Below are 17,608 nucleotides of genomic sequence, written 5' to 3' on the forward strand. Positions count from 1 at the left end.
ATTATACTTAAACTACATGCTGAAATTTTTTAACAAATTTTAATTTAACAGGGACTAAAACTACGTGCTGAAAATTTTTACAGGGACCAAAATTTGTCAAATTTTTTTTATGAGGACTGAAAACACAATTCGTATATTTATAGGATTAAAAAGTTAATTATTGGCCAACTATAAAAAAAAAAAAAAAAAAAAAAAGTCTAGAGAACAAAAATCTAAAGGTAGGAAGAAAAAAAATCACAGAACGAACATAAACCCTTTTCCTAACTCTCTCTAAAACCCTATTTGCTTCTTCTTCAATTCTCTGATCTCACTTCACTACTTTCCCCAACCTTCACAATTTACCGTTGCTGCAACTACAATGTATCGATTCGCTTCTAAATTAGCTTCATCTCTAGCTTCTTCCACTTCAAAGAACAAAAACCTCGTAAGACCGTAACCAATCTTATTTTTATTCTTAAACTTGGTTTTTGTGTGTTTTGAAGTGTAAAGTTTGAATTTTTATTGAATTGGAATTGTGGGGTGTGAATTTTCATCTCAATTTTGTTTTTGCTTTGATGGGTCAATTTTTTTTGAAAAAAAAATGATGAATTTTGGTGCAGGTGTGTAATGGGGCATTGTTAAGAAGGAATTATGTGACTAAAGATATCAAATTTGGAGTTGGGGCTCGTGCTGCCATGCTTCAAGGTGTTTCTGAGGTTGCTGAGGCTGTCAAAGTTACCATGGGACCCAAGGTATTGTTTGTTTACTGCTTCACTTTTTTTGCTCATTTTTCATGTTCATCATTTTTACAGATACTTGTTATGTTATGACCTATGAAGCTCTGTCATCGACGTGTTGACACTGATAATAATTGGAAAAAATGGAAATGATTGAATGAAACCGCCTCATTATTCCGGTTTATGTTATACCTATAAAGCTGCGACACTGTCATGTTGGCATTGATAATAATTTGAGAAAATGGAAATGATTGAATGTAAGTACATGTGTCGGTGTTGTCCACAGACACCTGACATGACTTCAATCTAAAATATGCTACGTAGGTTAATAAGACCGTGTTTTGAATGTGAGTACATGTGTCAGTGTTTGCCATAGAGACACTTGACACGCCTTCCTTCTGAAATGTGCTACATAGGTTAAGGCGATGTTTTGAATGTAAGTACTTGTGTCGGTGTTTTCCAAAGACACTTGACACGCATTCAATTTGAAATGTGCTTCATAGGTCAAGACTGTGTTTTGTTGTTGAATTCAATTTTTGTTTTTGTAATTATTTATTACACATGCTTGTTGCTAGTTGCACCTTATAGGTTTGTCAATGGGTGGTTAGTATTGTTTGTTTTTAAAATTTGTTCATTTTTGTTTGTAAGAGTTGAAATGTGATTTTGATTAGAAATGTTGATTGGAGAAATTGACATGGTGAAGTGATGGAGAGTAACTTTATTTTCTTTTGTTTCGAATTGGTTGAGTCAGGGTCGAAATGTGATAATTGAGAAAAGCAACAGGAACCCTAGGGTCACAAAGGATGGTGTGACTGTAGCCAAAAGTATCAAATTCAAAGATAAAGCCAAAAATCTTGGTGCTGATCTCATCAAGCAAGTGGCTAAGGCTACCAACAGTACTGCTGGAGACGGTGATTACTTTTCTTTCAACTTTTATTTAACCTCAAAACATCCTATAAGTGTTTATTGAGAATTGGATTCTTATTGATAATTTTTTTTTTTCTTTTTTGAAAACTCGGTGTCCGATCCAAGGACCGACTAATCCGAGGGGACCAATCTTATTGATAATGTTACTTTAGCATAAGTCCTACAAGAAGCTTCTTCGAAGTAGAAATTAATAATATATTTCAATCTCAAGGAAAATTAATACAGACTTGTCCATCAAAACTCATTAACTATGTCCAATGTTGCTATCACTCTTTGATTAATTTTCTTAAATTATCAATTATTGTAAGTTGCTTAAAAATAATATCTTTTCAAAGTTTCCACCCCATTGCATGTTGGCCATTGTTTAAAATTTGAGTTGTGTTATTTGAACAGCCATTTTATAGACAACTTTTAGGACAACCATAATTTTACAAAGAAAAAGAGGTATCGACACAAAAACCAAAACAATAGAGAGAGAAAGTAAAAACATAATGTGAGTATGAGAGAAAAAGTTGTCAAAAAGTGGTTGTACAAATATCATTTCTCTTAAAATTTATATATATTCGGAGCTTTTAATTTTAATTTCTTCAGATATTACAAGCCAACATTTCTTCTCTGTTTCCAGGTACAACTTGTGCAACCGTTTTGACTCAGGCAATACTCATAGAAGGATGCAAATCAGTTGCTGCTGGTGTAAATGTCATGGATTTGCGTAATGGAATAAATAAAGCAGTTGATGCTGTAATTACTGATTTAAAAAGCAGAGCAGTAATGATAAGTACATCAGAAGAAATAACCCAGGTGCAAGGAATTCTCAAGAAATATTCACTGTTAATAAATGAATTTTGGCTAAGAAAATTGATTTACAAGATAATGCTTGTCTACATGCCTCCTATAATCAATTTTAGACATATAGGCATTTTGATATGTATCTAAGCTTTTTTTCCGACAAAAATCTGATTATACCGCTAGTCGTCTTCCTAATAGATATATGAAGTGCCATTCGTTGTACTGTTTTAAATTGTTTGCTGCTGGCTATTCATTGATTTTATATGACCAATAGGTTGGTACTATATCTGCAAATGGGGAGCGTGATATTGGAGAATTGATAGCAAGGGCAATGGAGAAAGTTGGGAAGGAAGGAGTCATTACTGTTGCTGTAAGAAAATTTGTTGATTTTATTAAACTTATATTATTGACAAAGTTTCAATACAGGTTGTCTAAGATTTATGTCTTCAGGATGGGAACACTGTGGATAATGAGTTGGAAGTAGTAGAAGGAATGAAGTTGTCTAGAGGCTACATATCTCCTTATTTTATTACTGATCAGAAGACTCAGAAATGTGTAAGTGCAGACTTATTCTTTGTCACTAACATAGATAGCAAACATACTCAAAAGATGCACTAGCATGTTAATGTACAATTGATTTACTGTGATAAACATATGATGATGGTATACTTGGGGGAATATTTTTTTTCTTCTTATTATTAGTATGTATTTCAAAGTCTCCTTTATTTATTCCTCTAAAAAAAAGTTTCCTTTATTTATTGTGAAGTTGGCAAGGTGCCTTTATAAAAAAGACCCTGTTGTTTTTCTTCTTATAATCATGTGATCATTTGTTGAGGACACAGTGTTATGGCGCATTACTTTGAAGGCTATATTAATTTTTCTATATGTTAGTTGTGATTTTTTTTATTAATATGTATTCTTATGACTTTGTGATAAGCCGTAGAATAAATTAGTCATATGTATTAGCTTGGTTTATTCAGTTGTATATGATGACATCATATATAAATAAAATGCCTCATTAAACTTGTTTACATCATATATAATAAAGGTGATGTCGATTTTGTTAGGAATTGGAGAACCCCTTTATCCTCATCCATGACAAGAAAATTTCAGACATGGGTTCCCTGTTGAAAGTATTGGAGCTGTCAGTAACGGTAGATAAGCTAATCTTGATTCATCGTGCTTATTTTCATTACAATTTGAATATTCTCATCATTTACTTTTCTATTTTAATTTTAATCAGAACAAAAGACCACTCCTAGTTGTTGCGGAAGATGTTGACAGTGATGCATTGGCTATGCTCATACTCAACAAGCATCATGCTGGGCTTAAGGTAACAGGTTCATCTTGGTTAAATGTCCCGCTATCTAAAGGTCTTGCAAACTTGATTGCTGGTTTTGTTGTCTTCTCTGTTTTAGATTATTGTACTAGTAACTTATAATCTAGTTATTTATAAGAGTAGTGATATTTTGACAACCATTTTGGTACATCCTTTGAGACAACTTTGTTGTTCTCTCTTCTCATTGGTCAAAAACAATGGAGAGAGAAAAAGATAGAGAGAGAATAAAAACATAATGTGAGTATGAGAGATAAAGTTGTACAAAAGTTGTACCAAAATGGTTGTACAAATATCATTTCTCTATTTATAATTGGTGGTCTTTGTTGCTGCTACATGTAACTTGGGTTTGCTTTCTTGTGTTAATTTTTTATATTGTCGATGTTACACGAGGGTAATAAGTGGTTAGAAAGTTAGATGAACCACAAAAATAACAGATTATAGTGAGATAGCTAATGTAATTTCAAATTTAAACATAGCAAAGGCAATATGTCCATCTACAAATAACTCCATAATGGGGGTAGTTTGAACTGTGCATTGTCTGTTTACTGTCATTATCTTGTTTTATATGCGAGCACTGATCACCTGTGTAAAGTGTTCCAAATTCCCATTACATTCAAGATTTCATTTTGCTGATATAGTATATAATTACGCTTAAAATTTTCTTGCCATAAAACCTTTGGAAATAACAAGTGAAATATGTTGTCTTTAATAAATGCATATGATATACATAATTAAGTGGATACTATCAAATATTCAAGTCCTTCATTATAACAGAAATATTTTACTAAACTTATCATCCGAAGAGGATTTTCATTTGTCATAGATGAATATTCAGATGGTATATTTGAAGTATGTGTCTTGTAATTTTTTTTCCTTTCTACTCTGTGTGTTGAAAGTAATGCAAACTACTTGGAACTTGATTTATTCTCAAGGTTACTTGATTTTCTTCTATATATTTGTTTTCTACTTTATTTCAAGTTTCTTGTATTTTAGGTTTGTGCTATAAAAGCTCCTGGTTTTGGGGACAATAGAAGAGCAAGTCTTGATGATCTTGCCATTCTTACCGGAGGAGAGGTGATGCGCTGCCTATATTTTATTAATCAGTTTTCGTATTTGGATTACTTATGTTCTATTAAGCAATTTTCGTGTATGGACTACTTATTATGCTGAAAATGATCGCAATGAATATGTGAACAGGTCATCACGGAAGAGCGTGGCATACCTCTCGACAAAGTCCGGCCCGAAATGCTTGGCACTGCAAAAAAGGCAAGTGGCTTGAACCAACATAACTATTCTTTGGTTCCTTTAATGTGTTATAAAAAATCTAATTAAATGTGCAACAGATTACCGTCTCCATTGATGACACTATTGTTCTACATGGTGGTGGGGATAAGAAGTTTATTGAAGAGAGATGTGTCCAGGTATTTTTTTAAGAACCAAATTTCACTTGTGCACCCTTTATTTCTTGAAAAATGTTTTTACCATTTAGCCAAATGGTTTTTATTTCTATATCAATTTATTACAGAACGTTGATTTTGATGAAAATATTACTGGATCTTAAATTAGACCTTTGATAGCAGGCTGTTGATAAAAATGGTTCAACAAACGTAATTTGTTTACTTTATGAATATGCACAAATATCATTTTGTAGTTGAGGGACGCTATGCACAACAGTTCTGCGACATTCGATAAAGAAAAGGCACAGGAACGGCTGTCAAAACTCTCTGGCGGTGTTGCTGTTTTCAAAGTTTGTCTTTCATCCTTAAAACAACTACTTTATGATGTTTATTTCAATTTTTATTCATTACCTTACATGGAAGATGGATCTAAACATCTACAGGTTGGTGGTGCTAGTGAGGCAGAAGTTGGGGAAAGGAAAGATAGGGTAACAGATGCTTTAAATGCCACTAGAGCAGCTGTGGAGGAGGGTATTGTTCCAGGTAACTCAATTTTGTCATTTCTGATGGTAGAACAAGTACGAGTATGCAGAGCAGTGTTGTCAAATAGTGGCACTATAGCGTGGTGGAATTTGAAAAAACTTCTACTGTTTTGTGTGGCGTTATAACTTATAACATTTGTAACATAGCAGAATTTGAACAAACTGTTATTTTCTGCAATCTGCAATTGGCAACACTGATTCCATAGTTAGAGTGAAACAAGTGTCATGCACTTCATATTCTTGTTAACAGCTTTTTGATTACTCGTTCATCTATTAAAAGTCTGTATGTAATTGTTTTATCAAGGTGGTGGAGTTGCACTCTTATATGCTAGCAAAGTCTTGGAGAACCTTCAAACTAAAAACGAGGACGAGAGAAGAGGAGTACAGATTATTCAGAATGCACTCAAGGTTTGTGCTGTTTCTAACACTACTTTTTTTTGTCCATGAATTCCCTTCACTATTCTGATTTTACCTGGAAAATTTTCTTTATTTCTAATAATGTATATTACTTGTCATAGGCACCAACATATACAATAGCTTCAAATGCTGGTTTTGATGGTACCCTAGTTCACAGCAAATTGTTGGAACAAGATGATTTTAATTTGGGTTTTGATGCTGCTAAAGGTCAGTAACCTGTTTACGCAATTGAGATTATATTCGAGTCCATTGTGATTTATCCTATGCTGTCTTGTTTATCAAACCTTTACATTTGAGAATAAATATCTGAAAAATTATACTTGTATTAAAAAGAATGTTGTTTAATTATGATGCTTATTCTGCTAAAACAGGAACCTATGTTGATATGGTGAAGGCTGGAATTATAGATCCTGTTAAAGTTGTTAGAACAGCTTTGGTAGATGCTGCCAGGTAAGATCATATAATGACATTGCAATCTTTTCTATGCATATGTTATCGTATATTACTATATGTTAAACTTTTCTGTTTTTCCCTAATTCAGTGTTTCGTTGCTACTGACGACAACCGAGGCATCTATTGTGGAGAATATGAGTGACAAGAATAAACCTCCCCAAAGGGTGCCAGATATGGATGATTTGGACTACTAACCTGCTTCAACAAACGATGAAAGCAATTTTTTGCATCAGTTTTCTACTTATCGAGGAAGCTACTAAAGTTTAAACTTGGGGGGTCTAATTTGAGGAGCGAGATTGAAATTATGCAGCCTACGATTCAATGTCATAGGGAAAGTTCATGTCTTATTCAAGTTATCATAATCAATAGGTTAAGATTTAAACTTGTCCCATTCTTTAGGTGTCATTCATCCTTTGTACTATAATTTTTGTAACACAAGTACAAATCAAAAAAGTTTTGAAACAGTTTTTTGTTTGACGCTAATATTTAAAAATGAATGGAGTGGAATGGACTAGAGAGCAGCGTAACGGAATGAAATAAAATTCTTATTCTATTGTTTGAGTATTTTGTAATGGAAGAAAGCAAATTCCTGTTTCATGGTTTCGACTTTGGATGAATTGTGTTATGACTTTAGTGTAATCTAAACAATGAAACATCAATCCATTCTATTCTATCTCATTTCATCAGTTCAAAGTCACCAAATTTCATTTTCTGGACTCGTTTTTTGTTTGATCATTCAACTCATTGTTACATGCTTCTATAGCTCTGTCATCTTAGCAGTAGAAGCTAGGCCAAAGTTTGTAGAACTTTCTGCCTCTTAAAGCCAACATTCTTTATTCCATTTGTCAAAAATGCATTGCTTAAAAGCACATTCATATGCCTAATTTACTAATTTTAACCTCAAAATGTGATTGCTAATGACAACAAAATAATGTGAACGTATCTTCTGCAATCTATACTAATAAACACCTGCATCATCAACTGGTACAATTTGTCAAAGTAAACAATGTTGCTGCACCTTTCAGATCATGATCTTGATCTTGAGCTTGAACTTGTGTTTGTTGAATGTAGTCACCATCTGATTTAATCAATCCATCGTCTATCTTAAACAAAACCGCTTCATCACTGCATATCATTAGCCAAAAACTGGATCATGTTAGATGTTGTACATGCCAGTAAAGAACAGTATATAACTATATATGGCAATTTAACATCAAATAATCATAAATGCATGTCTATTCTGTCAATAATGGCTTTTTACATCATATATCAAATATTCCATTAATGTCTAATCCAAGCATACACTATAGACATATATTACTAGAAAAAAATTGGATTACATACAGAAAAACATGAAATTCGTCTCTAGTTTTAATGTTAAGTGATAGAAATGCGGAAATTGAAGACCAATTTCATTTATTGTTTTTTATAGGAGAGGGAGAATTTTGTTAGAAGCATTGATAGAACCTCCTACATAATACTCCATCAATGTTCAACCCATACTACTAACCATATTTCTGTCGGTAATGCAACTTTTTCAAGTTAATGACATAAACATTAAGAAAAGAAGAAGAAAAAAAACCTGTGGTGAAGTATTTCTCCGGAGTCGAACCCTAATTCATTTCTTTCATCACAAGGTATATCAAGAATTGGCTTATGATCATACTCATCACTAGCATTACTACTTTGGCCATGCAATGACAATGATGATAGAGAAATAGCCCCCCAATTATTATTATGTTGTTGCAAAGGAGTTGTATTAACACTACTACTATTTCTTTCTTCAGTTATAATGTATTGTTCTTGTTCCTGTTCCTGTCCATGTTCTTGTAATTGTGGCACAACTTGTTCTTGAACATTGTAATGATAATGAGCCGGCACAGTACCCGGAACAATAGATCCTGATGGATTATAAAAACCTAACAATGGGTCTGAATTCATAATACCTTGATCACCATAATTAACCTGTATTTGTTGTTGTTGTTGTTGAGATTGTGATCGAAATATCGCGAGTTGTTGATGAACAAGATCAAGTTCTAATTTATAATATTCAATTTGAGCTTGAAGATCTTGAATATATTTATAACAACCACCAACAGGATCATTAGCCCGCATATCAGATTGAAAAATGATCGTCCTCATGGCTTGATCTTTAAGAGGAGGGTCAAGAAATTTAATGATTTTATTAATGTTGCTAACTCCAAATAATTTGTGTGCATTAAGGAATTGTCTTTGTCTATCATGAGGAAAGTAAGGTGCTAGAATGCAATCAGGTGCACATTTTCTACGTTGGTATTTACATGCAGCACATGCTTGAGTGGTGTTATTGTTGTTTTTGTTGTTCATGGTTTTTTTGGAAGAGAAAAATGTGGAATTGGTGCGTTTCCGGAGGGGAAGGTGGTTGTTAGGAAGGAGATTAATTTTCTCTGAGATGGAGAGAAATGGAAGGAGAGGACATAGACATATATATGGAGATTGAGGTTTTTAGACAAATTAAATAATGTATATTCTTTAACGGATTTAACTAACTTTGTTAATTTTTGGAATGTGGGATATATATTACATATTTAGAACTTGGTAATGACAATTTGTTAATTTAATTAGCATCATGCAATGCAAGTACTTCTATTTTTTCCTTCATTAACTATTTGGCTATCTAACATTGTGAAATAGTTTATTAAGACAAATGACAAGTGGACACATTTTCTACAACAATGAGACCTCATATGTACTCACGGTGAACAATACCTATTATTGTCATTTTTTTAATAATTTTTTTGGATAATAAAAGAAGGGTATTTTTGTAACACATATTTGAGGTTGTGTCATTAACTATTTTCACACTACAAAATGCACAAGGAAATGTATGTTATTAACCACTTATTTAACATATATCTCATTAATCATTTAGAGAACTTTGTTAACCTAAAATGTATATGGTGAAGTTTAAAGTGATAATATTTCAACGCATAAATTTCAACATTGTTTCTTAAAACTATATGGTGAAGTTTCTATCATTAAGTTGACACTATGGACAACTTCGGGAAAGAATTTAATTTCATGTATGCCTACATAATTTTAAGTATTAATATTGGATAAATGGAACCAATTGTGGCTACATAACTAACAAACATCTCACCTCTCTCGACACTTATATTCGAATATTCAACTCAAATTTGGTTAGGACTTAAACATATAAGAACCCAATCTAGAATAAAGACTTGTTTTTGGTTGAAAAGTCTCGTGACTCGATCAACATTATTTTTTTTTAAGAGTTGACGTCAATGAAAACTTATTTTACGTTTTCTGATATCCTATTTATTATGACCTAAGATAAGTCTAAATGATATTAGGTATTTTAGGTGATGAGTCGTGCTTTTCAGCAGGATCTAGAGAGATACTTTGATAGTACTCGGTGAAAACATGTTATACCAATTTCACCTCTCTCATCTCTCTTATTTTATTTTTGTCATCTTTTCTATTTACTCAATCAACATTATGGAACACTATATGATTATTTGAACACTATGTCAACCTGTGATAACCTAAACAAGATGGAGGTGAAAAACCTGCATTGTTGTTGTCTTTGCTTTCTAAAATTACATGGTTGATGTGTGAATTGAAACAAACGTTATTGAATTTAACAAGATAACAAACATTGGTAGCATATGTCATAATTCAATCCCTACTCTTTCTATGCTCAACCATAGAAATATGTCTCCTACTGTTCTAGATGTTTACACTCGGATGATTAGTTGTTTGATAGTATGGTTGGTGTTTCTTTTTCTTTTTGGATAATATTTCATGTACATCTTTTTTTTCATACATACATTATACCACCCCATGTGAGAGTGTGTGAGAGACAATAAATGTAAGTTTTTTTGTGTGTGGGGATCACATGGACACATGTCATAATTATGTGTGGGACCTAAGGTGGTCTATATATCATTACTCCTCTCTAGATTTAGCACTAAATGGCTTCAGTTATCTATCAAACCTACTTTAAATTAAGCCCACCTATATAATTAGTGAAGAAAACACCATAATAAACCTAGGAAAATTATTGTTCTTACTTCAAAAATTGCTCTCAAACATACCCAGCAGTAGTTAATTATTGTTCAACTTTTCAGCGGTAGTTAAATATCGTTGAATATTTTTTAGACGGTTCAATCACTTTTTACACCGTTTTAACTGATTTTAAAAATGTCCAACGATACTTAACTGTCGTTGGAAAGCTAAACATCAGTTAACTGCCGTTGGGCCAACGACAGTTGAAAAAAAGAGCATTTTGAGAAGTGAGGAATAGTTTTCTGAACATAGGTTTTTTGAGTCTTTAAAGAAAAAAAAAAACAAAGATGTTATTTCAAATTATCTTTTTAGATTCCCGAAAATAAAATTATAGGAAATAAACATTTATATGTTTGTTACAAGTTTATTAAACTTAATTTATGGATATAAATGTTCTTGAGAATAGAAAAATTTCCTCAAGGTTGAGAATAAATCTCTGAAGATAAGAATAAATTTATTTATAAGTAGATATTAACTCTCTATTACGAAAATTCATGTGAATATTATAATATTTACAAAATATTTTTTTTAGAAATATAGCTAAGAATAAAAACCATATACTTCATTCCTAAGAATAAATCTAGTAAATTGTTGTAAGAAAATAAAATAAATTTAAGTAAACTTGAAACAAACATCTTAAATAAAATAATCCTATGACACTTAATGTGAGTACTCTAGATATTTTCCTCAACTCAAATTCACAATGATGAAACCTGAGCTTAATCTTTTTATTTTCTTTGATAAAACCTGGAATCAGAAGAACCTCTAAAAATAGAAAGTCTAATGTAATTTTTGAATACCGAGTGTATAAGCCAAAAAGAAAAGAAATCATTTTGAGAAAACAACAAAATCAAATTATGAACAATATAAATCAAGGTGGACTCAATTAATATATACCATACTACCATTTGCACATGCATATACACACAACACCTAAAATTGAAGAATAAAGTATTTAACATAGCTAACCAAAACAAACGAAGATAATAAAACCAAGATTATTACATGAGTAAATTAACCAAGAGGTCACAAAAATCAACTAATTTGAACTTGAAGACTCTAAATTAAATTTGTCAATTAACGTAGAACCTTTAAAACTACTTGAAACACTCCATTGATCGGAGTTTGCCACCGACGACGACGAAGGCACCCCGTTACCGCACTTAGCCACCGTTCTTACACTTTCTATCAAGGCCTCCGTCCTCGACTCTTGCGACAAAATCTCCGACAACTTCTCTGGACTTATCACCAATTTCACCTTCCACACTCCACTACTATTGTACCTCGGAAACACTTCATGTTCCGACCAACTATTGTTATTATTGTTATTGTTGTTGCTATTCTTGTCACATGTGGACATTCGATACGGAGTTAACGTTTCGAATGTTTCACCAAATTGTTTGACAATATTTTTGAGAGGGAGAAGGTAGTAAATTTCACCAGCTTGAAGTTCTTCGTTTTTTGAGAGTGGTTTAGAGAGTGTGTTACGGTTGTTTTTGAAAATTCCATGGTGTGGAAACTCGTTGGTTATGCATTCAACCGTTATGGGAGAATAAAGTTCCATGATGCCTCCATTTGATGTTACAATTCTTACCATTGTTTCTTCAAAATCTCCATGATGAAAGCCTTTGAATACGCAATTACCCATTTTGCATGAATCAATAATAATATGATATGATGGATCTATATAAATATGTATAATGTATAGTTTGCAAGATTTACTTTGAGGTGGTGGTGAAGGGTTGATTATAAGGGTTTGAATTTAAAGGAGAGTGATGATGAATGAGGAGGTTTCTTGAGGGTTTCTTTTTGGTAGATGGATGATGAGTAGCCGACACAAAAAGGTATCAAATCCTTTCTTTGTTATTAATTGATTCCATAAACTAAGATTGCCTATATTTGTCTATGAAGGTATCGGGTATGGGTATGTATGGCATTTGCCATTGATTGGTAGCTATTATAGGGGAGTGGTCCCACTTTGCTTATATTATTGAGAAGATCTTAGTTAATCAAGATTACGATTATTAAAGTTTCTCTTGACAGAAATTATTAATATGATGCATGAACAATTTTATCTTAAAAAATTGTACGAAGAAACAAAGTATAAGGTGATAAGGTCAAAAGGTCAACGATTGAGAATAGATAGCTGACACAATTAAATATAAATCAAATGCATCAATATTAATTGACACATTTGTCTCTTATATAAAAGATCGAAGGAAGTATTATTTTGTTGAAAAAATAATACTACAATTGAATGTAATTTCTTTTTATTTAAAAAAGTTTCTGAAATGACACGAGAAATCAAGAATTAGGAAGGAGAAAGGCCGGTGGTGGGCATTTGGGAAAGTAGGGCCGATCGGGTGTCTTTCATTCAAGCAACAAGAAAGAAGACGAACAAAACCAAGTGAGAGGCCGGAGGTGGAAAAAGAGTCAAGTCGATCAGGTTCGACAATCGAGAGAAGCAAAAGAGTGAATTGGACTTCTAGACTCACGGTTCAAAGAGCATTTAAGCCTATCTATTATTTGAAGATCATCCACTAAACAAGTATATCTCACATACCATGAGAATTAAACCCAATTTATTATAAGGTATAAATTAACTCATTATCAACTAAATCAACATTTTAGATACAAAATTTATGAGTACTATTTAAATAAACAATAATATTAATGATATCCCCTAAAAGATTAAGTCGCTTGTCTTTACGTGGTTGAAGGCGAAGTATTCCTCTCTTCCCCTCAATTATCATGGCTGGTAGCTTAGCTCGTTCACCATTTTGGGCATAGACCAAGTGTTTCTTTTCTTTTTATCTTTTGCTTTGTATGAGAGATTTTTGTAAATAGTGTTTTGGACAATGTTGTTTTTTCCTTAGTACGTCTTGTGCTAGGAAAAACTCTTTTGAGGTGGTAATATAATTCATTTTAGCTTCTTCAAAAAAAAAATTATCATATACACGATAAATGAATACGTGAGAGTACTTTTTATTTGTCCAAAACACGCGAGTAGTTATAAAAGAAAAATACATTTCTCTCAAAAAAAAAAATACATTAGATAGATATACGACATGAATGTCGTAAAAAATTATGCACTAACTAAAATTGTAGTAGAAAATTTAGAGAGACAAAGTTCATGGAAAATTTTATAAAAACTAAAAATAAAAGTTGATACATTTTGAGTGACCGTAAACATATTCAACTCTTACATATTTAATATTGTTTATTATGAAAACTCAGCCGGACATAACCCTTTTAAATAAATGGTTAGGGGTTCTCTCTCCCTCCAACTCTCTTACTCCTTTTTAAAATATTAAATATATGTGAAACAATCAATTATGTAACTTATTTTAAGAGGGTGGAATATCAATTTCACATGTGTAACCCAATATATTTATATTATATTAAGAGTAAGTGGACCTTTGTTTTATAAAAAGGACCTCTCTTTTCACCGACGGACTAAAAAAGATGAGTGGGGTGATGCAAAATTGGATTCAATATATCAATTAAAACGGCTATAAAAAGTTGAATTAACTAATCAAATTATTATTTTCATGGTGGTTTGCATGGGGGAATATAGATTTGTGATGGTGAAGGATGAACGTGTAGGGCCATACGTGTGGTAGGATAAGAGATTGTGGTTGATCTTAGTTCACTAGTTGATAATGAAATGTTAACAATATTGAATCTGGTTTAGTCAAAAACAGAATCCATGTGACCAAACTCAGGTTGCATTTCATTGTGTCATGAAATATGCAGTATTTGTCGGTTATATCATACCAGCACCTGGAAGGATACATGTTGCTTCATCCCCACACGAAAATGTTCCTCTATGGATTTTTTCTCTCACTAAAGATACTATATTCATTAAAATTTTTATAATACATAAAAAACAAACATAAACTAAAAATAAAAATGATAAGTTTGCAAACAAACTCACAACACTTAAATTAATAGCATAAAATAATAAAATAGATATAAATAATGTGACAAAATCAAAGTAATTAAAATATTATATAGATGTTGCGTGATATATCGGTTGTTGGAATTATTAGATTTTTTTTCTTACAAAATAATTATTATAACTTTTCATAATAATGAAGTCATTTCGTTTTTTTTTTTAATATTAAATCAAAATTTTCATGTTTTTTATGATTTTCTAAAAACAAAATCTAAAAAATAAACATTTTCAATAAATACTTTATTAAAAATTATCTTCTTTACGATAAACAAACATAAAATAACTTCATTTTTTAAGAATATTTTGTGCCAACCGTGGATCCATGGTAAAGACGTTTCTCGGTGGCACCGTGACATCTATTGAGAAGGTGGTTTCAGTTCAATCTCCACCTCTAGAGAGTGAAGCTCCCGTTGCAATTTGAACCACCATATGGAAGAATTGTGACGCCAAAACATGACACTACAAACACAAATTTAGGAAATAAGAATTGGCGACGCTCTTGAAGAGAACTGGAAGCGGCGAGATAAAGACGATTTTGTAGAGGAGACACAGTATTAACATCGTCGCAAGAGGTTTTTTTTGTAAGAGATCAAACTTCTAGAAAAAAGAGTAAACCTACTTTTTTTTTCTTTCATTTGGATCATCTAGCCATTCATGCTCTAAAATTTAAAAACTACCCTACACTTTTTTGATGCAAAAAGAGGGGACACTTTACCATAAAAGGAGGATATAGACATATAAATTTGAGAGTATGTATTCTTAAAATTTGGAATGTGGGAATATAATTATAATGATCTTCACTGTTTTCTAGTAATAAGTACCTACGTCTTTTGGCTCATGAGCTTCACCGGGTAATTTGAAACAACAAATTGGCCATATTCTATAGGAAATGTTCCTTTTATCTTTCTCTTTTCATCCATTAGCATTGTGACAGTCCTACAACTTTCGGTGATACTTGATTACAATTTGAAACTTAGCTTATAATTAATCATGAAGTCTAGATAAAAACAATTCTTAGTACCATGTGCAATTTCTTCATTCTTTTGTGTTAGAGGACATTCCAAATTGGGTTGACTAGGTTAATGAGTTACATCAAATTTAATGACAAATTATTGAAGAGGATTTGAGTTTGATTCTTGGATGGAATCATTCTTGACTACTCTTAACACTAAATAAAGAGGACAACCGTAATTGAGATCGATTTGTTTAGTTATATTTTGGTTTTAACACTTCCGTTTTTAGAAAAAGGATCTAGTATTTTGAAATTTGACGGGAAGTAAGCAAATTCTGATTAACGATTGTTTCAATTAGATATTGAACTTGGATTCTTAACTGAAGTTTATTAACCATCTGAACTTAACCGCTTAGATGATGAATTGGCTCAATCAGGCTCTCAAGTTCGGAGTAACATTCCTTTAAAAATAGTAGATAAGAGTAACATTTTAGCTTTATTTTGTTAGCTTGACTTTGTAAGTTTTGTCTCTCTTTTTTATATTTATACATATATGCACACTAGTGTTGAAGTACCTTTTATACTTTAAATGCCCACAAAAATTGTCATATTATTTCATTTCACACAATAAAGAGAAATTGTACATCAAGCAAATAATAATATATTGTCAAGTCTCTCATGTTTTAAAGGAAAATGTTACATGAACACCTTTTATTCCTACATCCCATTGTACATCCCATATATTAGGGATATTTTGGTAAGTTCATCTCACAACCACACTTTATCTTCTATTTATGTGGGATCCAAGTTGCCACGTGTTAGAATTTTGTGTGGGTGTAAAGGGTGTATTGCCCCATGTTCTAAAACATAGCTCAAATCACAATGAAATTTCTTACCTTTTATCATTAGCAGTATCATAAAACAATAGAAAACATTGACAAGGTGTCTTATACACTTATCTTTCATGTCTAGTGTCTCAGAATATCTAAGAACTAAGATCATTATTGACAAAAAAAAAAAAAAAAAACCATATAAATGGTGCTATTGGAAAGTTCGTATTGAGCTCATAAACATCATATTTGAGCCAAACATATTCCATAGAAAGCTATCACCATATAATTATTCTTTGAGTAAATTGCCAAGATTTTTTTCTAGACATTGGACTTTATTCTTGATCTTCGACCTGTTCTGAGGATATAGGCCTGCTCAAAAATTTAATTCCATAGACTTAGTGATTTCGCATGATAAATTTTCTTAAACCAAGAGTTGATTGTAATACTTTATGAGAATGCAATTCCAAGAAAAATTCACAATTGTAGTCTAAAGTCTAAACATGTTCAAGTCCATTTGTCAACAACTCTGACAGTAAAAGGTTATGAATACTTGCAGCCAAGTAATTATAAGGATAATAGTGCCATTCATTTTTCAAGTGAGTTTGATTGAAAATGACCAAGGATCAAGAAAAGAAGAAACAAAGCTTTCTTTTATGATCAAGTAAGGTACCTTATAGAACACAATACTTTGAATTCGCCATATATAGGGAACAAGTGAGAAGATTGTTAAAATTGAGAGATCATCCAACATGTTCAGATTGGGGAGGAGTCGGAGGGGAGAAGAAGATTAGTTGGGTTAAGCGGAAGTCGGTTTGTCAACAAAAAAGGAATGGTGGTCTAGGTGTAAAAAATGTTCGAGTGATGAATGTGAGCTTATTAGCAATGGCGTTGGAGATTGCTAGATGGAGAAAAGACTCTTTGGAAGGAGGTTATAGGGGAGAAATACGGTTCTAGTGTTGATAGTCTTATGGAGGGAGGCAATACCATGATTCCAAATAACGCCTCTTTGTGGTGGAAGGATATAGCTAGATTAGATGATTTTGGTGATCATGGTTGGTTTACATCGGAACTCCAGAGAAGAGTGGGGAATGGCTTGAGTACAAGTTTTTGGAAGATCAAGTGGCGGGGAGAGTTGATTAAATATCCTAGACTCTTTTCTTTATCATGTCAAAAAGAGGCAAGTATTGGAGATTTGTTTACTTTAAATGGCTCTAATT

General features: G+C 32.1%; 3 protein-coding genes across 3 annotated transcripts; 1 reads left to right on the forward strand and 2 right to left on the reverse strand.

The window, feature by feature from the left end:
* Positions 1-204: 204 nt before the first annotated feature.
* LOC11421237 (chaperonin CPN60-like 2, mitochondrial) lies at positions 205-7,177 on the forward strand. The gene is made up of 17 exons (XM_003627049.4): positions 205-424; positions 600-731; positions 1,468-1,627; positions 2,269-2,444; positions 2,707-2,802; positions 2,883-2,987; positions 3,500-3,586; positions 3,676-3,765; positions 4,765-4,845; positions 4,969-5,037; positions 5,115-5,192; positions 5,423-5,518; positions 5,612-5,711; positions 6,015-6,118; positions 6,229-6,334; positions 6,499-6,577; positions 6,669-7,177. The coding sequence occupies exons 1-17, from the start codon at positions 359-361 to the stop codon at positions 6,772-6,774; spliced, it is 1,731 nt and encodes a 576-aa protein (XP_003627097.1). The 5' UTR covers positions 205-358; the 3' UTR covers positions 6,775-7,177.
* A 380-nt stretch (positions 7,178-7,557) lies between these two features.
* LOC11418906 (LOB domain-containing protein 22) lies at positions 7,558-8,926 on the reverse strand. The gene is made up of 2 exons (XM_003627050.1): positions 8,163-8,926; positions 7,558-7,705 (listed from the first exon to the last, which is right to left on the reverse strand). Exons 1-2 carry the CDS (start codon positions 8,924-8,926, stop codon positions 7,558-7,560), a joined length of 912 nt encoding a protein of 303 aa, XP_003627098.1.
* Positions 8,927-11,500: 2,574 nt separating this feature from the next.
* Positions 11,501-12,554, reverse strand: LOC11421238 (RCC1 domain-containing protein DDB_G0279253). The gene has a single exon (XM_003627051.4). The coding sequence runs from the start codon at positions 12,294-12,296 to the stop codon at positions 11,688-11,690; it is 609 nt and encodes a 202-aa protein (XP_003627099.1). The 5' UTR covers positions 12,297-12,554; the 3' UTR covers positions 11,501-11,687.
* Positions 12,555-17,608: the final 5,054 nt, after the last annotated feature.

This window comes from Medicago truncatula, chromosome 8 (assembly GCF_003473485.1).
Source record: "Medicago truncatula cultivar Jemalong A17 chromosome 8, MtrunA17r5.0-ANR, whole genome shotgun sequence".
Classification (NCBI taxonomy): domain Eukaryota; kingdom Viridiplantae; phylum Streptophyta; class Magnoliopsida; order Fabales; family Fabaceae; genus Medicago; species Medicago truncatula.